The sequence below is a fragment of the Cebus imitator genome, unplaced genomic scaffold (assembly GCF_001604975.1).
Source record: "Cebus imitator isolate Cc_AM_T3 unplaced genomic scaffold, Cebus_imitator-1.0 Scaffold139, whole genome shotgun sequence".
In the NCBI taxonomy this organism is placed as follows: domain Eukaryota; kingdom Metazoa; phylum Chordata; class Mammalia; order Primates; family Cebidae; genus Cebus; species Cebus imitator.
The window spans coordinates 4,056,125-4,079,013 of record NW_016107454.1 but is presented as its reverse complement, the minus strand read 5'-3'; the positions used below and the strand labels follow the sequence as shown (position 1 = coordinate 4,079,013).

The 22,889-nt window shown below is 44.7% G+C and overlaps 1 protein-coding gene across 7 annotated transcripts in view; it reads right to left on the bottom strand.

Moving 5' to 3' along the window:
• Positions 1–22,889, bottom strand: part of RNF144A (ring finger protein 144A) — a 161,607-nt gene that overhangs the window by 92,534 nt on the left and 46,184 nt on the right. The window contains exon 1 of one of the 7 annotated variants that reach the window (XM_037743267.1): positions 9,815–10,029. The exons of the other annotated variants lie outside the window; for them this stretch is intronic. Coding sequence (XP_037599195.1) covers positions 9,815–9,833 — 19 coding nt within the window. The 5' untranslated portion in view covers positions 9,834–10,029. Of the gene's footprint in view, positions 1–9,814; positions 10,030–22,889 lie in introns of those variants that run through there. 7 annotated transcript variants of the gene reach the window in all.

Here is a 22,889-nt window from a genome sequence, read left to right as displayed (position 1 = left end):
CAGGATTTGATGAGAGTAAGGCTTCACCTCTGGGGTCTTCCTCTCAAAATCAGTAATCCTGTCTTCTTATGAGAAGAGCATCAAATAAATCCCAAATCAAGCATATTCTACAAAATCCCTAACCAAAAACTGTTAAAGTCTTCAATGGAAGCCTGAGAAACTGTCCCAGTGGGACAGGAATCTAAGGGGACAAGACTCTTAAATGCAATGAGAGAACTTGGAACAGAAAAAGGACCTTGGGTAAAAACTCAAGAAACAGGACCGAAGTGGGTACTTGAGTAGATGTGCACGTAACAGCATTAGTTCAATATTGTGACAAACGTTCTAAACTAATGCAAGATGTTAACAGAGGAAGCCAGGCATGAGGTTTATGGGAACTCTCTGTACTACCTGCGTCATTTTCTAAATCTAAATCCGTATCGGTCTGTCTAAATCTGAATCTAAATCTGTAAATCTAAATCTAAACTGCCCTAAAATAAAAGTTTATTTTTAAATGAAACACTTTGACACTAAAAATCTGAGAAACACTAAATTAAATATAGTTAAACAGATTTGTTTGCTTATTTTTCAGCATTTTAAAATTCTCATGGTTTTTGGTATGCTAATGAATACCATCACAGTCCAAGAAGGGTATGCAGAAGGGCCTAAGGAGCCCATAAAACACCTTCTCCAGCACTACTGCATACCATTAAAGCTTTGTAAGAAACACAGAAAAGAAAGAAAGCTGCTCTTAGTCATTTCAATACAACAGATTTCCCCAAAGGAAGATTTTGCCGGAGTGCAGAGAAGAACAGACAGAATCAACAAGGAAGAACCCAGGGACCAGAGGAAGGGCATCCACCTGTTGAGCACAGGGCCAGATGGTGACAGATTCACTAGAGAAACAGCCACAGACTGGCACCAAGTGGAGGTCATGCGTGCTTTCTACCTTCTACCATCACCTGCCTCTGCAGATGAGAGTGAAGTGTCAGCCATTGGGAGCATCTCAACTGCAGAGGACAGAATCCATAATGGGACAATAAAACATACAGGGTAGGTGAGCAAGAAGTCCACTCACATGGAACTGCTTTCTTTCATAGACCGGGCAACTCCATGCTGAGTCCTGTGCTTCTCCCTCCAGCCCATCAGAGCATTCTTAAATCTGCACATCCCACATCAGGGCCACAGAGAGGACAGGATTGTGATCTGACAGGGACACACACACACACACACACCCTAGAAACCCTGCTGAAAATGACCTTAGAGAAGCATCTAACACTGTCCACGTGTGACCCCGAAACACCTCCTTCCTGGCCCTGGTAGATCTGCAGACCAGCTTCTGGAAGCAGCCTCTCTTGCAGGCCACCTGGCCTGGAAAACAATTGCCATTCATGGCAGGAAGCTCGTTCTTTCATTCCTAAGACCAAAACAGTTGATTCAACCATTCCCCAGAGTGCTGATAAAACACTCCACACACAAATTTAAACGTTTCTCGGTGGCTTCAACGTGATGGCTGGTTTCCCACAGAAGGCTCAGACACAACCACGTGTTCTGACCCCCACCCGGGAATGAGATGCAGAGGAAGACACAAAGGGCCTAACACCAATGTATTTGCCCAGATAAACATTACACTTTGGCTATCAGAGAGCAACGCTGTCAAAATCGAACAGCAACTTGTTAAATTTTAGAGTTGAAGGGGTGATGTTTGGATCATCCCTCCTTCTTTTTAGAGAGAATTCTCTCCCTCTGAGCTCTTTAAGGATTGGCTAAGAAGTCACAGCAACCCTGCTCCTTCCCCCAACCCCACCTCCTTCTACTTCCTTCTATCAGATAATGAACAACCCCTAACGTTTTACTGCAAAACCTTGCTAGGGACATATTCTCCCTCTTCCTCTCCCCTCCCCCTCCTTCTCCCTCTCCTTCTCCCTGTTTTTCTCTGTCAGACAAAACACAAGAAAAATCAGCAGGAGATATATATGTGGACGTCTATGATAAACCTTCAATAGCAGTGGGTACCCAGTTCCCTGCTCCGAACTGATCTTAATCACACCCGATTAAACAAAGAGCCACTTGTGGGGTGGGGAGACTGGTCTGTTTGGTTATCTGCAGTTTCTTCAGTTCCTTCAGGTCAGTACTTGCTGATCTCGAGGGTGGCTTAGGAACAGGCCTCTGGCCAGCTCAGCACGGGGGCAGGCCAGGCACAATGGCTGTTTCCTTCAAGGCACCAAACAGAAACCTTGTTGCTAAGCAACAAGCCTGGGGAATTTCTGGGTTTGCAGCTTGTCAATCCCTTGAGTTAATGGAAGAAGACATAATGGAGGTAACAGAGTATGGAGGAGGAAATCGGGTGAAAATTGGCCTCTGCAAGCTTTAAAAAACCTGGGTTTTATTGCGAGCTTTGGGGATGACTGCCCATGAGATCCTGAGGCTGTCGCTGTACCTTCATGGACCAGTGGCCTCATCTGCAACCTGAGGATGCTGGCTGGGAGAGCTGGCTTCTGGGCATCCTCTCTCTAAACCTGTGCAGCCTTCACTCCTTCTGCCCACGTGAAAACGTGTGACTCTGCTCATCAGTGAGAGCCTTTTCCACATAGGGAGAAGAACAGATCTCAAAGTGAGAGAGTGATTAAGATAAAACCTGCTATCAGATTTTAAAACCTCATCGACACAGATCAATTTCAGAGCCCATTCTACACCTGTGGCATGAGTTGTGTTCCGTCTATTAAATTATCTAAACCTTCCACGTCCACCTTCCTAAGAACTCAATGCAATTCCAACCCCAGAGGTCCCTCCATCTCTTATTCCAACATTTACAAACCCCTAATGCTTCCACTTACTCATTATCAGTTATTGAGCAAACCAGAATTAGGTTTCTAGAAAGCTTCAAGTACCATTTTAGACAAGCAATTGTAAAAGCCAACAGGGCAGAATGAGTGAAGCACTGTCTAACAATAATAATCAAAGCCTTTTTTCCATAAAGCAGCTGGCTTTGAAGATCATCTCATTGTAAAAAAAAAAAAGGGGGGGGGGGCGGGACTAAAATAAAATATGCAAAATGCTCTAAATCTGTTCAAAGAAACCAGGGGAGTCCCACAGAATCACCTCCCACTTATTTCCATTTATCAGTATTAGATCACAGCTCTATTTGACCATTTGCCCAGATAATTATGTATTTCAGATACATAGAGTAGATTTCCTTTTGCACCAAGTCTGATATTTCTTATGTGAAGTTTTCTTGGATTTTGCTTTGCCTTTTTTTTTTTTTTTTTTTGACACAGAGTCTCACTTTGTTGCCAGGCTGGAGTGCAGTGGCACAATCTCAGTTCACTGCAACCTCCACCTCCTGGGTTCAAGCGATTCTCCTGCCTCAGCCTCCCGAGTAGCTGGGACTACAGGTGTGCGCCATCACCATGCCCAGCTAATTTTTTTTTTGTATTTTTAGTAGAGATGGGGTTTCACCATGTTGGCCAGGATGGTCTTGATCTCTTGGCCTCGTGATCTACCTGCCTTGGTCTCTCAAAGTGCTGGGATTACAGGTGTGAGCCACTGTGTCCAGGAGGATTTTGCTTTGCTTTCTAATAACTGGTCAGTGAACAGAAAAGAGCATGGGAAACACTGAAAGAGAGGAATAAACTAAGGCAATGAACCCTGTGGGGTGGTAACAGCTGCTTCGCGCTTCCGGTGAGGGAGGCAAACACATCTGCAGACTCTGGAGACAGAACCCAGTGGGATGAGTGAGTGGTCCCCATGAATGGTCTGAAATAACAAAGAGAGGAAAATGATCCTGGCCTCGGGTGCTGGAGTCACCCTTGCATGTCAGGACCACATTGAGTCCTAAAGGCTGGGAATCTTCAGGATCTGCACAATCAAGAAAACATATATACATGTATGCACTCTTATTTTTCCAATGTATACCAATGTTGTTAAGATGAATAAAATGCAAATTAAAGAGTTAACAAATTGCCACACACTACAACAAAAGACAGAGACAACCTTCCGAATATTCAAGAAACTTGGGACTGGGCGCGGTGGCTCACTCCTGTAATCCCAGCACTTTGAGAGGTCGAGGCAGGCAGATCACGAGGTCAGGAACACATGCTACACCTGTGGCCCGAGTTGCGTTCCATCTATTAAATCATTTAACCTTCCACATCCACCTTCCTAAGAACTCACTGCAATTCCAACTCCAGAGGTCAACACCGTGACCTAGCCAACACGGTAAAACCTTGTCTCCACTAAAAATACAAAAATCAATTGGGTGTGGTGGCAGGCACCTGTAATCCCAGCTATCCAGGAGGCTGAGGCAGGAAAACTGCTTGAACCTGGGAGGTGGAGGTTGCAGTGAACCGATGTCGTGCCACTGCACTCCAGCCTGGGTGACAGAGCAAGACTATGTCTTGGGGAAAAAAAAAAAAAGAAGAAGAAGAAACTTGTTTCTAGGTAGTGCTATCCTTGCTGGAAATGTGAACAGTGAACAGAATAGACAGACATTCTCACCCTCAAGAAACTTACACTCTAGCAGAGAGACAGAAAATAAATAGATAAACCAGTAAAATACACAGCCTGTTAGCTATGCAGGCTCAGCGGAAACATGAGGCAGGGAGTGGGAGCTGGGGCTAAGATTGTGTAATGAGCATCCCTGATGCACAAGGGAAAATGCAGAACACAGTGGCCCACTGGGAGGCGACAACAACCATCCAGGGACAAGATAGGGAATGTCCAACATAGCCCAACGACAAACAGGGCTCATGGCAAGTAGTCACATTCTGGGCATACTTTGAAAAAGAAGCTGTCCTGGAAAAGAAGCTGCTCAGAATGCAGAGTTTCAAAATGGGTATGGGAGAAAGAGTAATCAAGTGTGGCTCCAAGGCCTCTGCCCTACGGAGGCAGCAGGACGAAGCGCCACCCCAAGCCATCTGGGGAACAGCGCGTCTGTGGAGATATCAGGAGCATCACCACCATTTGCAGGCACGGCTTTGGGAACACAGAGTCCTCCTGAGCCTCAGCCTCTCCTTTGCTGTAAGGTAGACATACCCAGTGGAGGCCCACACAGGAGGATTCTGGAATAAGGCTCACAAAGAGTCAGGAATCTCCTGCCAGAAATCCTCCAGGAGAGTGGGTAAGAGGCCAGGACCAAAGCAAAGGACCAAAGGATAGCAGCAACCTGCATCATGAAAAGGTCACTTAAGATCTGCATAAGAATATGCAGCCCTCTAGCATCCTCTGCCATCAGAAAGAAAGAAGAGACAGGACTCACAATTTGGGCTTCATCCAGTGACTCAGGATATCCAGAGGTGTGATGTTGACAGTAAACCCCACTGCCAGATATAAAGGCTGTAGGACAAGTCAGCACTGTCCCCTCTTAGCACCTGAGCTCATAGAGATCCACAGGCCCCCAGAGATTGTCCTAGAAAGTCAACAGCGTAGAGCCAGGGAGAGGGCCAGGGCACACACACAGCTTCCAGGAGACTTCTTACAGAAAAGAACACTGGAGCCTTTAAATTCCCCTTCTACCACTTGAAGCATGCCAAACAGCTCACGCTAGGAAGGAGACTGGCAAACACTGCGTCCTCCTGGTAATGGAGATGATATCTTTAGCAAAGGAAGCAGTAACATCTGACAGCCAGCAGCACAAGCATGGGAGAGGCCAGCAAATGCCATTGAGGAACACGTGGGGTATTCATGGCCCTGAAAACTGTAGCACCTCTAGGACAAAAGCCTTCCTCATTTCTACCTGTAGGTACAGCCAGAGCTCACTGGGAATTACCGGTAAATCATAAGCCGCTAGGCAGAAGCTATGGCATTCCATTTCATGGTGCCTCAGCTATTTTCCAAGTACTACAGGTGTGAGAATGATGAAAAGATCCCTCTTTTTAGAAAACAAAAACGCAAAGAATCCCTATGTCACTGCAGCAGGATGATGACTGTGGTAACAATGTCACAAAGCTTGATGTTCTCCAAAGCACACTGGCCAAGGACCCATGAAGTTGCCCGCTTTCTCAGTCATCGTCTGATTGCTACAGACATGGCCGGGGCTCTAACCATTCTCTCCTTGTTCCTCTTCATTTTACTCCACAGCCGTACTCTGACATACTTGGCACAGACTTACGTATTTGTGGCTTTTTCCCTGATGGAAAAATGTAAGCTTCATCAGGGAATCAGTATTATCATCTAACTGTTTAAAAAATCTATTCAAATAAAAATAATTGCTATAGTTTGTTATTTTCTTTATTGCCTAGTTACCTAGGAAGGAATAGATACTAGCATGAATCAGGCAATGCCTCCCTCCTTGGTGTGAAGAGGGCAATTCCTCTTCAACAACCATGGAGCCAAGTAAATGTAATGCATGCTCTCCCTTCATTGATAAAATAAAGAAGTTCCCATGTACCTAATGTATCCATCTTCTGATCACATAATGACAAATAGCACATTGCAATACACGAGTAGTTGCAAGGTTTACTAATATCTGTATTCTGTATTCTATTTTATATTTTGCCACTCACATGAAGTCAACTGATAAGATTTGGTTCTGTGTCCCCACCCAAATCTTATCTCGAATCGTAATCCCCATGTCCATGAGCAGACCTGGCAGGAGGTGATTGGATCATGGGTGACAGCATGTTTCCCACATGCTGTCGTGGTGATAGTGAGGGAGTTCTCACGAGATCCGACAGTTTTAAAAGTGGCTGTTTCCCCTGTAGGCTCTTTCTCTCCTGCCCCCTTGTGAAGAAGGCATCTGCTTCCCCTTTGCCTTCCGCCATGATTGTAAGTTTCCTGAGACCTTCCCACCTCATGGGGACATGTGAGTCAATGAAACCTTTTTTCTTCATAAATTACTCCATCTCAGGTAGTGTCTTTATAGCAGTGTAAAAACAGACTAATACAGAGAATTGGTACCAGGAGTGGCATACTGCGATGAAGATAACCTGAAAATGTGGAAGCAACTTTAGAACTGGGTAACAGGCAGAGTTGGGGCAGTTTGGAGGGCTCAGAATAAGACAGGAAGATACGGGAAAGTCCAAAACTTCCTAGAGACTTGTTGAATGATTTTGACCAAAATGCTGAGAGTGATACAGAAAATGATGTCCAGGCTGAGGTGGTCTCAGAGGGAGATGAGAAACTGAATAGGAACTGGAGCAAAGGTCACTCTTGCTATGCTTTAGCTAAGAGACTGGTGGCATTTTCCCTTGGCTCTAGAAATCTGTGGAACTTTGAACTTGAGAGAGATAATTTAAGGTATCTGGCAGAAGAAATTTCTAAGTAGCAAAGCATCAAGACGTGACCTGGCTTTTCTTGAAAGCATACAGTTATATACATTCACAAAGAGATGATTTGAATTAGAACTTATTTAAAAAGAAAAAAAAAAGCAGAGTATAAAAGTTTGGAAAATTTGCAACCGGACCATGCAGTAGAAAATTAAAACCCATTTTCTGGGGAGAAATTCAAGCTAGCTGCAGAAATTTGCACAAGTAATGAGGAGTTGAATGTTAGTCACTAAGACAATTAGGGAAAATGTCTCCCAAGCATTTCAGAGATCTTCAAGGCAGCCATTCCCATCACAGGCCTGGAGGTGTAGAAGGAAAAAATGGTTTTGTGAGCCAGGCCCAGGCCTCAGTTGCTCTGTGGAGCCTCGGAACATGGCACCCTGGGTTCCAGCTGCTACAGTTGTGGCTAAAACCGGCCAAGATACAGCTCAGGGCATTGCTTCAGAGTCAAGCCCTAAGCCTTGGCAGCTTCCACATGGTGTTGGCCCTGTGGGTGAGCAGAAGATGAGAGTTGAGCTTAGGGAGCCTTCACCTAGATTTCAGAGGATGTGTAGAAATGCCTGGATGTCCAGGCAGAAATGTGCTGCAGGCCAGAGTCTTCATGAAAAACCTGGGCTTGGACAATGTGGAAGGGAAATGTGGGGGTGGAGCTCCCACACAGAGTCCCCACTGGAGCACTTTCTACTGGAGCTGTGAGAAGAGGCCCACTGTCCTCCAGACTGCAGAAAGGTACAGCTTGCACCAGACACCTGGAAAAGTCACAGGCACTCAATGCCAGCCTGTGAAGGCTATACCCTGCAGAGCCACAGGGGCAGAGCTGCCCAAGGCCATGAAAGCTTACTCCCTGCATCTCCATGCCCAGGATTTAAAACATGGAATCAAGGGATATTTTGGAGCTTTAAGATGATGGCCTGGCCAGGTTTTAGACTTGCATGGGCCCTCTGGCCCCCTTGTTTTGACCAAGTTCCCTATTTGGAATGGGAACATTTACTCAATGTCTGTGCCCCCATTATAACTTTGAAGTAACTAATTTGGTGTGATTTTATAGGCTTATAAGTGGAAGGGACTTGCCTTGTCTCAGATGAGACTTTGGACTTGGACTTTTGGGTTAATGCTGGAATGAGTTAAGACTCTGTGGGACTGTTGAAAAGACATGATTGGTTTTGAAATGTGGAAAGGATATGATATTTGGGAGGCTGGGCTGAAATGATATGGGTTAGCTCTGTGTCCCCAACCAAATCCTCATGTCGAATTGTAATCCCCACATGCTGAGGGATGACAGACCTGGTGGGAGGTGACTGAATCATGGGGGCAGTTTCCCCCAGGCTGTTCTCATGAAAGTGAGGGAGTTCTCATGAGATCTGATAGCTTAAAAGTGACAGTTTCCCTTGCGTGCACTCTCTCCTGCAACCTTGTGAAGAAGGTGCCTGCTTCCCCTTTGCCTTCACCCATAATTGTGAGTTTCCTGAGGACCCCCAGCCATGCAGAACTGAGTCAATTAAACCTCTTTTGTTATAAATTACTCTGTCTCAGGTAGCATCATTATAGCAGTCTGAAAATGAACTAATACATTAATACTAATACTCAATTATCTCCTTGTAGCAGATTAAGAACTGAGGTTTATGAGGGATACACAATTTGCCCAAAGCCCCTGGGTAATAAGTGGCAAATCCAGAACTTAAGCCTAAGTCTTTCGACTTATGAAGCCCACATTCTTTTCATGGACATATCATTCTGGAGGCTTCTGCAGAGACTAGAAGACTCTTTGATAAACAATAACTTCTGGTCCCCCACCAAAGATGTAATTGCTAATCTGATTGTTTCGCCTTTAAAAACACTAAAGAGGCCACCCTCTGAGAAAAAAAGCCAATGATTTCTTTTACCTTTTCACACCTAAGAAGAATGTCTGATTCATCACGGAGTCTTCTAGGTATTAAACAAAGCCTTTGGTTTAACAATGGGAATGACAGGCCATTTAACTGGCTAGGATGCAGAGATAAATCCAGTGGTCAACTTTCCCAATCATAATCACACAGAAAGCACCTCTGCTTCCCTCACGGCCAATGCTGGAGACTGCCTGTCCTAATAACCAGGAAAAAAACATCTCATCTCATCTGAATCTCCTAGCCTCCCTGTGAGGAAATCCATGTGATACCTACAGCCTTGGCCAAGACTGAACACCACAGGTTCAGGGCCAACCCACAGCAGTGCCTCCCACCCATTCAGAAGAGACCTCTCTGTCCAACATCCATCAGATCCACAAGGTTCAGACCCTATCCCAGCCCCTCACTGAGGGGCTGAGGCTCTAATAGGCACTTGGGAAACACACAAGGCTGTCCCTCTCTCTCTACTTTCTGACCCTGGCTGCAGAGACCCCCAAGTGCAGATGAGCTCATGAGACAGAGAGGCAGCCCAGAAGTCGGGCAGAGATATGTCGTCACTGCAAGACTGTGGACTCTTCATGCAACCCTTTCTCCTGGAAACCAATCCTCACCCATCCAAAGCTCTGTCCCTTTGCTGAACAGCACTGGGAAACACTGTTAGCTATAAAAACAAACCACATAACTTACTCAGAATTAGTTCTGACATGGTGGCAATGATCCCCACAGGTGCAGAAAGAGAGTTTTCCTCTAAAGAAAATATTCACAAAGAAAGAAGGAAAGCCTCTGAACAGACAGGGTCCAGGCTCAGACTGCAGAACCAGCCCACTTGTTTCCTGAGCATTCAGCCTGGTTCTGAGCCCAACCTCGAGGGACTTGAACGTCATCACATAAACTGATGCAACCTTTCCTGGAGGGAAACAGAGATGCCAACTACCATTTATTCCCAAGAAAACCCCAGCAATCTGGGAACAGTCTTCAAGGCAGGAATCATTCCTGCTGGGAATACCCATAATAACACAAGTCTATATGGAGTAATTATTTCCAGCCCCACGTTCAAACATGGGTTTTTACCCTGGAACCTTTCTAAGGCGTCCCTGGGCTTGGAGGCACCAGTCACAAACAACAGACATGGGCTGTCTAGAAGTCTGTTCCCAGGAAAGATCTTGTCGAAATGATAATGGGCCTAATGGGACTATGTCCTCTTAAGAGAGTACAAGTCTTTGGTCACTTGAGCATCATTAATATAGAATTACAGCACCAAAAACAATAGAACCCACCAAATCCAACCATGTTTTCCAAAATCAGGGTATTGCAGGCCTCTGACACATAAAGTCCTGTTAGGCGCTTCCTGACATTCCAGAAAGAAGTAAGTCCAAGTCCTCCAGGGCTAGGCAGAACCACAGGCACCTTTGTCCCACGAGAGTGCCTACCCCTCCTCTCCTCTCCTGGTCTACTCACCCCTGCGGAGGATGAGGAGCGGGGCCATGATATAGTTCTGTGTATCATAGAGCCCAGCTGACCACTTACCCACAAAGGACACTATTTCATCAGACGCCTCCCAGATGGAAATTTCCAATGACTCCAGGGTGATGTATATTAAACGCGAACTCCCCAGCAGCTCCCCACTGACACTCACCAGCATCTCCGCTTTCATTTTCTCCTTAAAACAATATGCTTAGTACTGTCTACTATATCGCTTATTTCTCTTGTTTATGTTCTTTTTGTCTTTCTAGAATAGACACCCCATGAGGGCAGTAGTTTTTATTTGCTTGGTTCACTATTGTATCCTAAGAATTTATAACAGTGCAAGCATAGATGAGGTGCTCCATAAAAATTGGTCAGTAAAGTTTAATGGACACTCTAAAGCTCGCTGCCTGGGAGGAAGCTCCTGTAACAGCAATAAAAGGTTTACCACTTCTCCTGCACCAGAAGCTTCCTAGTAACAGGGATCATTTTATGCTCATATAATATCAACTATTTGGTGTAATGTACTACATGTAGAAAGTAAATATTTACGGAGAGGTGACTCAATAATTGCTCATAATGAGGTGTGATCCTCTCTGCAGTGAAATTAAAATGTGCATTAAGCACTGAATACAGAGGCTCAGTGTTGATTTGGTCCCAATGAACTGATGTTAAAATGTTCAAGAGAACCATGTCCAGTTGCTTGTGCTTGCGAGTGGTGAACTCAAAAAGCACGTGCAGCTGTCTCTCCCTGGGAACAAGGAGGCCTGGCTTCCAGCCTCGGGCCTGCCTTCTGCCCAGCCAGAGATCCTGGCACATGTCCTAAGCTCTCTGCATCCTGCTTTACTCGTGGAGAAAGATAGGGCTCATTTTCCACCTATAAAATCAACTCAACATTTAAAACATTGTAATAACTTGGTTACAGTCTTAGAGAAACCAATAAACATGGCTGATGGTAACATCATTGAAATAACACTTTTGAGGGGCAATGTGCAATATTTATCAAGGAATTTAAAAATGTTTTAATCCTTTGATCAAGAAGCCCAATTTCTGGAAATTTTATCCATAGAACGAATAATTGCAGGCATGAAAACGTGCATTACAACACTGTCCATAATATTAAAAAGCTGTAAGTGCATGAATGTAATATTTTCAAAGGCATATCAGACCAGTTAAAAAAGAAAGAAAGAAGACTATGTGCTGTAGAATTACATTTTGCAGGATTAACCAGTGGCCTTTTGGTATAATTCTGGTAGGTGCAAAGTAAGCATAAGAGTCATCTGTTCATTATGACGGGGCACTATAGACAAAGAAAAGGAGAATAAATACTCACATAAAATCATTTCTTATGAGAGTGAGGAGTAACTATTTGTATTTGTGCAATATTCATAAAGTTTATATATGAAATGTATATATGTAAATTTATATATAGCTATATAAATTCATATGAAATATATAGCTATATATATGAAATTAAAATATATAGTTATGCATATGAAATGTGTATATATATATACATTTCAAAAGCTTCTGCAACACAAGGAAAGTTAAATTTCAAAAACTTCTGCAAGCCAAGGAAAGTTAAAATAAATAACAAAATAAAAAACATTGCAAAATGTATCCCAAAGAGTTATTCTCCTTAATACACATATAACTTTATAAATTGAGAAGTAAAAGAGCAACAATTGAATAAAAAATTGTCAAGGAACAAAATACAATTCACAGGGAAAGAAAAACGGCCCCCAAACAAACACACTTATAAGAAGAAAAACTCACTCTTACTATATCAAGATGCCATTCTCCAACTATCAAGTTAGCAAAAATGCAAATATTTGTCAAAACTCTCTGTTCGGGAGGCTGTGGGTCAACCCTCACTCGCACACCTTACTGTTTGGAGTCTGAAATGATACAACACGTGAAATGGGGAATATGTCTACGTATCTACCAAAGGCTTAATACATGTTTAATACACGTACCCACTGACCTAGTAATCCCACTTCCAGGCATGTGCCCAGTGGAGGAAGTCAGTCACTGGGGTCTTGTCTGTAATACCAGAAGGCTGAGAACAACCCAAGTAGAAGGCTGTGGACTAAACCATGGAAGGTTTGCACAGTGGAACACTGCCTCTGAAGAAAGGATGAAAAAGCCTTCTATGCATTCAAATGGAAAGATCTGCAAAATGTGCTAAGTAAAAAGAGCAAAGCATAGAACAGCATCTATTCTATGATAAACTTTATGTGTATTTGTACTGATTTGTATTTGCATAAATAAACACTGGATGGATATCTAAAGTTCTTTTATTTTTTGAGACAGAGTCTCGCTCTGTCACCCAGGCTAGAGTGCTATGGTGCAATCTTGGCTCACTGCAACACTGCCCTCCTAAGCTCAGGTGATCCTCCCACCTCAGCCTCCCAAGTAGCTGGGACCACAGGCCTGTGCCACAAGCACACCTGGCTAGTTTTTTATATTTTTTGTAAAGACAGGCTTTCATCTTGTTGCCCAGGCTGGTCTTAAACTCCTGAGCTCAAACAATCTGCCTGCCTCAGCCTCCCAAAGTGCTGGGAATACAGGTGTAAGACACTGCATCTGGCCAAATATCCAAGATTCTAACTTAAAGAGTTACTTAACATGGCAAGGGGGGCTGGACAGTGGAGAGAATGAGCAGGCACAGATGCCAGTTAGATTCTCAATAGATACCTTTAAAGAAGTTTGATTGTGAATCACATGTGTATATGGTTTGGCTCTGTGTCCCTACTCAAATCTCATCTTGTAGCTCCCATAATGCCATGTGGGAGATGACTGAATCATGGAGGCAGGTGTTTCCTGTGCTGTTCTTGTGATAGTGAATGGGTCTCATGAGATCTAATGGTTTTAAAAATGGGAATTTTTCTGCACAAGCTCTTTTCTCTCATCTGTCACCATGTGAGACGTGCCTTTTGCCTTCCACCATGATTGTGAGGCCTCCCCAGAACACATGGAAATGTCAGTCCAATTAAACCTTTCTTTTGTAAATTTTCAGTCTCAGGTATACCTTTACCAGCAGCATGAAAATGTACTAATACACATGCATATTTAAAAATCACAAAGATTATAATAAGATAAAAATAAAAGCCATTATAATCATTTAGAATAAACAGACAGTCTCTAACTTCTTTTCCAGTCTTAATCAAGTAATCATGCCTACTCATTCTATACCTCTATTTGGCTATTCAACGTTAGGGAATGTATTTTGGTATTGTATAAATTATCCCAAAAATTCCAAATAATAATTTAATAAAGTTTTTGTCTCTGAGCTAACTTGGAGTTCCAAAAATGTCGGCGTATGTCTGCTCCCCTACATGTCTCTTCTTAATTTAAAATCTAAAGTGCATTTTATTGTCAAAAGGTGCAGCATCCTTGAGGCATCTGCCTGTCAAGGGCTAAGGTTTAGACAGGGTTGGTCAGCTCATGGCACTGTGAAGGTTAGACTTACTTTCACAATAACTAAGTAAAGTCTGACTTACTTTCACAGTGCCAGCCTTTCAGGGAGACTTTTTCTTTTCCCCATAAGAAAAAGAAAAAAGCAGTGTTAATTCAAACAAGAATTATGCACTAATAATAGCTAACATGTATTAGGATCTTACTAGGTGTGCCAACTCATAAGCCACTTAATCTTACAACAGCTTAGGGCGGTGGCATTATCATCCCCCATTTGGTACAAGGAGACTGGGGCACCACGCGGTTAAGAAGCCTGTTGAGTACCACACTGCCACGGACATAGAAACAGCACATGGATCTCAGCAGTCTGCAGCCAGTCCCATGCTCTGAACCCCAATGCTGCATTTAATTACTTTCTGCAGTAAAATTAGAATGCAGGTGGCACTGATGGTCATAGGGCAGCCATAATCTCGACAACGTGCAGAATCATGCTACAACTTCTATTCTCCCATCTTAAGAATTCTCCACTATTCAGTACTTCTGGGGAGCAGGTATACGTCTGTAACTTTCCCCCTCACACCTTACGGGCTGCGAACTAACGAGCCGGTAAATGACCAATCTAAGATCAATTAACGAGCATGAGCCATGGCCTAAAAAACTAGATCCCCCAGCAGTCTCACTCCCTCTTAATTTCCACAATTCTTCCTTCCGTGTGAACAACGTGCTATCCTGGAGGCCAGTAAAAGTGTGGGTCAGACATTGGTAAAGTCTACCTGCTACGGGCAAGATGGTAAATATTTCAGGTGTGGTGGGCCATGGGGTCTGTGTAGAAAAGACACTCTGATGCTGGAGCATCCAGAGACGACACGTAAGACAATGGGCGTGGCTGTGTGTCTGTGAAGCCGTGTTTATGAAAACAGGCAGTGGGCCGGATTTGGCCCAGGGATCCTATGCTGACCCCCGCGGTGAATACTGACAATTTTCCAGCGGTGGTAAAAATCTGTCTCACCATTCCAATCTTCTCCTTTCTCTAGGAAATATTAGAACAGAGTTAATTTTCCTAAACTTCCATTTCCACTCCAAAGGCAGGCCTGATTTTGTGAAGCCCTTTGCCAACCTCATCCTCACCCACCATCTTCCTGCAGCCACCGTGTACTGTGCTGCCAGGGGGTCTCCTGCGGGGATGCCCACCCTGTACTGTGAAGTGGCCGGGAGGACCTTCTACCCAGGCCACCCTCCATCTGCATTTAATCTGTGTTTGATGGCAATACGAGGGCCTTACATGCCAATATACACGGGAAAAATGGAGGAAGTACAATAAAACTAAGCCAATTCGTCTGTGGTTAAACAGTTAATGACAATTTTAGGATAAGAGCCTAGGTGTCTTTATCTAAGGATCCTAAGACACCACATGAGCCTAACATTAGACACAACATCCTATACTGAAAAGTGTGCCATCTTGTAGGATCAGCAGCCCCTGAGTTTGAACCGAAGCTCAGACATCCAACCACATGACTGTGGCAAATCGCCTTCACTTCACACTAGCTCCAGTTACTAAGGTACCATCCGAAGCCGCATTCATTGTATATCACCTCATTTAATCCTTTCAGTAAACTATGAAGTAGGCATGTTCATCCGCATTTCACAGATAAGAAAATGCAGGCTCTAAAGTTCCACAACTTGTCCAATGTCACAAAATTAGTAAGTGTCAGAGCCTAGCTTCAAACAGAGGCAATCTGGCTCCAGAGCCCTACTCTTCAAACTGTAAATGCTATCGCCTCTTAGGCCTCACTGGTGCTGGTGCCAACCATTATTATAGTTAGTAACCCCCACTGTCAGAGGTCGTGCACCTTTAACTCTTTCCTGCGGATCTTCTGCTTTGCCAGGTGCAAGCACCTGTAGGACCTTTTCTCTGGGAGTTTGGGCCTGGATGCAGCTCAGGAACACAACCACAGTCCTTGGCCTCACTGGGACACACTGCACCCCCGGGGCGAAACATAACTCTGAGACACAGTTGGCTGCCTTGTTAGCTATGGTCCTACAAAACACACGTAGCAAACCGTAAATCTCTAAGGTAAGATGGTTTCTGTGCTAGAGGCCAGGAAGGGAGGGAACCAGAAAAGGAAAAGGGTTGTCAAGGGGAGTCTTCAAATCCCACAGCCCCACTCCAAGAAACAGCAATTATCCTGAGAAGCAAACCCCCCAAGGCTATTTCCATTCTGCCCAATCTACCTGAAAAAATCTTCTAAAAAGGAAAAAATAAGTTATAAACTTATGAAGCCACACGCAGTTTAAGAGGGTAAGTGTCAGTTAACATAAGAAGTTACATAATCTCCCTTTTGTAGCTAGGAGGAAAGTTACCTCCCGAAGTTTGACAGCTGAACAAAGAAGTACGACATCATTTCATACTGTCACTCAATCTTGCTGCAGACCTGCCAGGCAAATGACTGAGCGTGTGCCCACAACCCGGGCCTGCAATGAGGAGGAGGGAAGGAAGAGGAGGCAGACCAGTTAAAATTAGAATCCACTCTGCTGTTTGCTGTTGCTCTGGCTTCAAGGGAAATGGGTGGGTTTAGGTGGCTTCAGCTTCATTTGAAGTTACTTGTATAAGGCTGTGGGATGGATCGGAACCCTGGGGGAGACCGTAATTCCTACCCAGGGGCCTGTGGGAGAACAAATGAGACTCCCCTTCCAAGGCTCTCCATCCATGAACCAATCTGCAATCCCCCCCTTTTTGCGATCCATTAAGAAAAGACTAGAAAGGAAACTGCATTAAGTTCAAAAGAATGAAATTAGGAATACAGAAATAAACACCGTGCCAAAAGTGGGGGATTGCAGATTGGTTAAGTGATAAGCAGCAGAGCAATGGATGCTGCAGTAGAGCAATATCCCAGGTCCCATTGAAAAGTAGAGAAGCAGGCTTAGTTAGACAACTGGAAACTGGGAGTTGAATCCAAGCCCAAAACACAGTCAAGGTCAGAACTAGCGGGAGCCCAGGGAGTCCTTCAGTCCAAGGCTTCATCTGACATCAGTCAGATCCACGGCACAAATGGCAGAAACAAATCAGAGGACAGGATTCCAAGGCCCGGATGGGCAGTGCTGCCGCTCCCCATGCAGGTGCCAGGGCTGTCTGTGTCTGGAATAACTGACTGCCCGTATTGGCAGGCTGTTCCACACAGCTGAAGACGGCACAAGGGAAGGGTCCAGGAAAAATCTCTCATTAATCCTAAAACTGCAGCATGCTCTCTGCCAAACCCCACCCCACAATGTTATTCAGTCTTAACTCACCCCCGACCTGGTTTGCTCCATGTTTTAGTTTTGCAGTATTTATCATCCTCCTGGCAGACACGCTGAAGAAGACTGGAATCACTATGTGTGCTAGACAGCTGATCACTGGGACCCCACACCCTGGCTGTCCCTACCACCCTACCAGGGCTCACAGTGCAGAGAAGTCAGGCTCACTCAAGGAACCAGGCAACTGAAGGAATATCAGAGCCGGCAATGGTTCACAGAGGTGGAAACAGAAGGGGGCTCAGGAGAACATGGAAAACTGCACGCCCCACCCGAGAGGCCTGGGCATGACTTCCCAGCCAGAAGCTACTGTCCAACCAGATGGAGCTCCTGCAACAAGGACAAGGCCAAAGAACAATGGGAAACCCAGTGACTACACACCACAAAGTAAAACGACATGGTCACCAAGTATTTCTGTTTTTCTATACTTGCCAGTTATTTTACAAAGTGTATGTTATACTTTGCAACAAGAAAAACAAGAACAATGTGTCAAATAAGGAAAGCAAGGTAAAGACAAGAGTGATTTTGGTGCACAAAATTCATATTCTCAAAGCTTAGTTTTACACATGACTTTGTGCACTAAATTTTGTGCAGGCCATACTTTGGAGGAAATAAATTTGTTTCAATAATTCAAACAGGAATTAGGGCTGCAGGAGAAAGGACTAGGCTGCTGGGGAAGCCACCACATGGTGGGAAAAATGCAGTCCTGTGGCCTGTGGAGAAAGCAGGTACAAGTCACTGCCTGGTGAAGCCAGTGACCAAGGGTGTGGACACTGGGACAGTCCCGGGGCTCATTGTCTACCGCAGGCTTTGCTCTCTGACGAAACTTGGGCAGGTTCCTCCCTCTCCAGGCCTCAGTTTCCTCCTGTATAACATGAGGAAAATGGTACCAGCTGAATAGCCCTTATCCAGAATGCTTGGGACAGAAGTGTTCTGGATTTTGAAATATTTGCATATCCCTGATGAGATGTCTTGGGGATGGGACCTGTATTCATCTATTTTCATGCTGCTGATAAAGACACATACCTGAAACTGGGCAATTTACAAAATAAAGAGGTTTATTGGACTTACAGTTCCACACAGCTGGGAGGCTTCACAATCATGGCAGAAGGCAAGGAGGAGCAAGTCACATCATACGTGGATGGCAGCAGGCAAAGAGAGGAGCTTGTGCAGGGAAAATCCCAGTGTTAAAGCTACTGGATCTCATGAGACCCATTCACTATCACGAGAACAGCATGGGAAAGACCCGCCCCCCATGATTCAATCATCTCCCACTGGGCCCCTCCCACAACACATGAGAATTATGGGAGCTATAAGATGAGATGGGGAGGGGACACAGAGCCAAACCATATCAGGACCCAAGTTTAAAATGAAATTCACTTTTGCTCCATATATACCTTATACACACATAGACTAAAGGCATAATTTTATGAAAGATTTGTAACAATTTTGTGCATGAAAGGAAGACTGACTGCATTTTGCCTGCAAACCATCACATGAGGTCAGATATGGACGTTTCCATCTGTGGCGCTGTCAGCACTCAAAGTTTCATACTCTGCAGCATTTCAGATTTTGGAATTTTTGAATTAGGAATGCTCAGCCTGTACTTTTATTAGTTTCCTGGGGCTACAGTGACAAACACCACAGGCTGAGTGGCTCAAACAGCAGAAATGTCTTTTCTCACACTTCTGGAAGATGCAGGAGCACAAGCAGGCTGTGGGCAGGGTCGGCTCCTTCTGAGGCTATGAGTAAGGATCTCCTCCAGGCCCCTCTCCCTGGCTTGCAGGTGGCTGTCTTCTTCCTGCGTCTCTTCATATCGTCCACCTTCTACGTGCATCTCTGTCTCCCAGTTTCCCCTTCTTATATGAACACCAGTCTTCCCGGATTAGGGGTGCTGCTACCCCAATAACCTCATTTCAACTTGATTACCACTGTAAAGGCCCTCTCTCCAAATAGGGTCACACTCTGATGTACTAGGGGTTAGGATTCCAATATATGAATTTCAGGGGGACATGGTTAATCCCATAATGGCATTTAGAATCATGAGGATTAAATAAGTTTACAGATGTGGCACCCTAACTAACAAGGCCTGTAATGGCATCGATGCCCTGCAGGAATGGCTTCCAATATACTGAAGAAGATTGGAGTCACCACAGTGACGATTGGAACCATCATGATTGTCATCACTACTGGTATGCAGCCCCGAGGATGGGGTATTACCTAACCTATTGGCTACAGCCCTGGACCATGAGGTGGCACACCTGGGCACACCCTGAGTCCAGATGCTGTGCTCTCGAGGCGTGGCTCTGCACTATGGCCACGGTTGCCCTGAGCCTGGGACCTCATCCGATGAGCAGGAACCCCCACATCTCACCAGCCACTCACTGCCACTGCAGGGAATTAATGGGATAGCCTGAACACACAACACCTGGGGAACACCGTGGCTCTGACCACCAGGCATGCTTGAGGAGAATGACACGAAGAGACACCCACGCCCTCACCAGGTTCACAGTGCCCACAGTGCCTGCTTTGCCCTGAAGAAGAGTTGAGGTGTCTTTCCAGAAACTGTGGCCAAATTTGTAAAAAACACATTGACCTGTAATTGTGGGTATTACTTTCTACAGTTGGAGAAAGGGAATGTTTGGTCAAATATGTTTGTTTCTTGTGATGAGAACAGACTGATCGCAGGAGGGGGAGCAAAGCTCTTGTCTTCAAGACTCGGCCAGGGGCCCCCATGACTGCCACAGCCACAAGAACACATTTCAATTATTGGAGCCCTGTTCTCTGTTCCCAGAATAAATCAGTGGTTTATCCCAGCTGAGGAGGTGAAGAACCATTGGCAAAGCCAGCTGCACCCACCAGGAGTCTGTCCCAACCTTGCCTGCTCTGGGCCCAAAGTATTCACTGTTCCCCTCCTTCAACTAAAATAATATAAGACAGAGTTGTGCCCACATATTATAACTTGCAACTCATCCTATAGGATATCCTTTTTCTGTATTTTTGAATGCAAATAAGGAACACCGGAAGAGTTTAGAACTTATCTCCTTTAGCCTTCTCAAGGGTGGCCCAGAGGAAGGAAGGCCCTTGAGGAAGGATGGGTAAGGACAGGGTGTCTGCCCACACCGGGCTGTCTTACATGATGCCACCCGGGAGTAATAAGCAGAAGAGATATACCATTCAAAAGCAACTGATGCCGAATCCCACAGGATTAAGAATCCTTTAAAGAGGACACCAGTTCCCCTACTCCATAGTTATCAACAATTCATTACACGCAGTGACCTGTTTCTGAAAATAACACTGCTCCTTAAAATGCTAATAGAAGGTCCGCTGAAACATGAGTTCCAAAATCAAGCAGCTTAGTGCTTTGGGTTTGCAAAGATGTTCATGAACTTTTAATTCATTTGATATTTCCAGTGAGCTTTTGAGTGTTCCCTCATTTTGCACATTTAAAAAAAAATGAAAGAAAGAAGAAGTCATCTATGGCAGTATCTTAATTTGGCTTCCCCAAGAGCAGACCCTGAGACAATGATTCCTGGGAAACTGAGGTATTTGGTAAGTGAGTTCCTTGAGCCAAGGAAACAGCTGTAGATGTGAAGAGGTGAATGAAACAAAACTGAAGGATTCAGCACCCCAGTCACTACTGAGGTTAACGGATGCTTAATCCTAGGGAGGACTCTGACAGTCACTGTCACACCCCTGCCTCATAGTTATCCAGAAATAGGGAGCAGGGACTGAGATCTACCAACTCTGTCTCCCATGACTGGGGGCTGCTCCAGGGCAGGGGGCCACAGGACCAGGCTGAGGGGCTCCTCAAAGTCCCCATGCAAAAAGGGGCAAGGGTGGGGCACAATGGGGAACTAACAGACCCTGGGCCGGTTCCCTTCCCCCTCATCCTCCTTCCCCCATAACCACTGGTACCCACACGCCCCAGGGGAAGTTTTCTATAGCAGATGACAAACCAACTGTGTCTTCTGTATATGAGGAATTATACATTTCATATAACATTTTCAAAGTTTGATTTGTAGTAATTTGTCAGAACAAACTCTCATTGGAGGAAAAATGACCCACATGCATAGTGATGCATTAAAGTTCATTATCACACACATTCAAACTGATAAGAACCTTGACTCAGGGAGTGACCATGGGAAACTGGAGGAGCAAAGCCTTTCGGGGAGAGTCACACAAAGGGAGAACGTCATACAGGCATGGGGGATGGTATGTGGGGAGGAGGAGACAAAGTTGTCTCCAAAATGTCTTGGTCGGATAGCTATAAGAACTCCTGACACCATGAACCAAAGCACTAAAGCCAAGAGAGGAAGGTCGGTCGGGAAAATAAGTCTGTGCAGGGGAGAAGCATGGATCTTCAAGGATCAGGAGAGCTCTCAGGTGGAAGTGCCCAGGGTGTACAACCAGAGACCTGGCAATAGAAAATCCCCACCAGGTTTACACCAGCTCAAGAATCACCTTCCATGCACAAGCTTGTGCTAATGCCCTAGCTGACTTCCTAATTACCCTGTTGATGGAACACTCTGTTCAGTTATTATTCTACTACAGTTGAAATGCCTCAGGCCTCCTGAAAATAGCCCCTAAATCGCTCCCCTTCTCATGCCAATATTTACTGTACTTCAAAACTCAAGAGAGGAGGTTGTCATGGAAAAGGAGCTTGGCTACTATTAACCTCTTAAAATATTCTTTTTATAGTGAGCTGCTTTAGACATTTTGGTGATTGGGGATTTCTCCAGGGGCAATTTATCCTTCTCCCCAGACAAACCTCAGAGCACAGACTTTTCAGCTTCTGGGAAGACCAAAGTGGGTTAACTGACCACGGCTGTTTAGTCTTAGTGTTGCTGTTGTTTCTGCATCCTGGCTAGAAGGTGAAGAAAACGTCCAGCATTTGGAGAATAACTCAAATTTTAAAATATTCCAGTGTTTCTCTGGCCAATGTTGTCAGGATCATACCCACACAGTCAATGTAAACCACCATTTCTTCTGACTATAAAATAAATGGGCTAAGACTTTGAAGTCCCTGCAAAAGTCAGGCGGTAACAATTGTTGCTGAGTAAACAACTTCTCTAATGCAGAATGTGCAATTTTGGTATTTGTGTGTTGTAGGGGGGCCTCTTTTTTCCTTTCTTTCTTTTTTAATAATACTAAATATTTATCTCCTTCAAACCTAAAATGCCCACCCTGTTTAAAAACTGAAAGCTTAGTAAGTGAAAACCCTGATAAACACAGGCAAATTTTCTGTCTGTTCACCAAATACAAACAGCATAGCAATCTGGCAGGTAAAATAGAGATTTCCTTTTAAGATTATAATTACACTTACTTGCCAAAAGCAATTTTTGTAAATGTTGTGCTTATTTCCTTATTTACCTGGAAAGGTTGGGGAAACAGCTTCATGGATGCCATCCTAAAGACGCAATTCTGTCCCATTTCCCTGAGCTCTACACCACCACACTGGCCTGCAGCTCCACACCTGCCAGGAGTCACCTCCCCACCTTCCCGAGATAGGTTTTACGTTATGCCTGAGGTCTAGAAAAGCTTCTCCATGCCTCAGCCTCCCAAAGTGCTGAGATTACATGGTGAAACC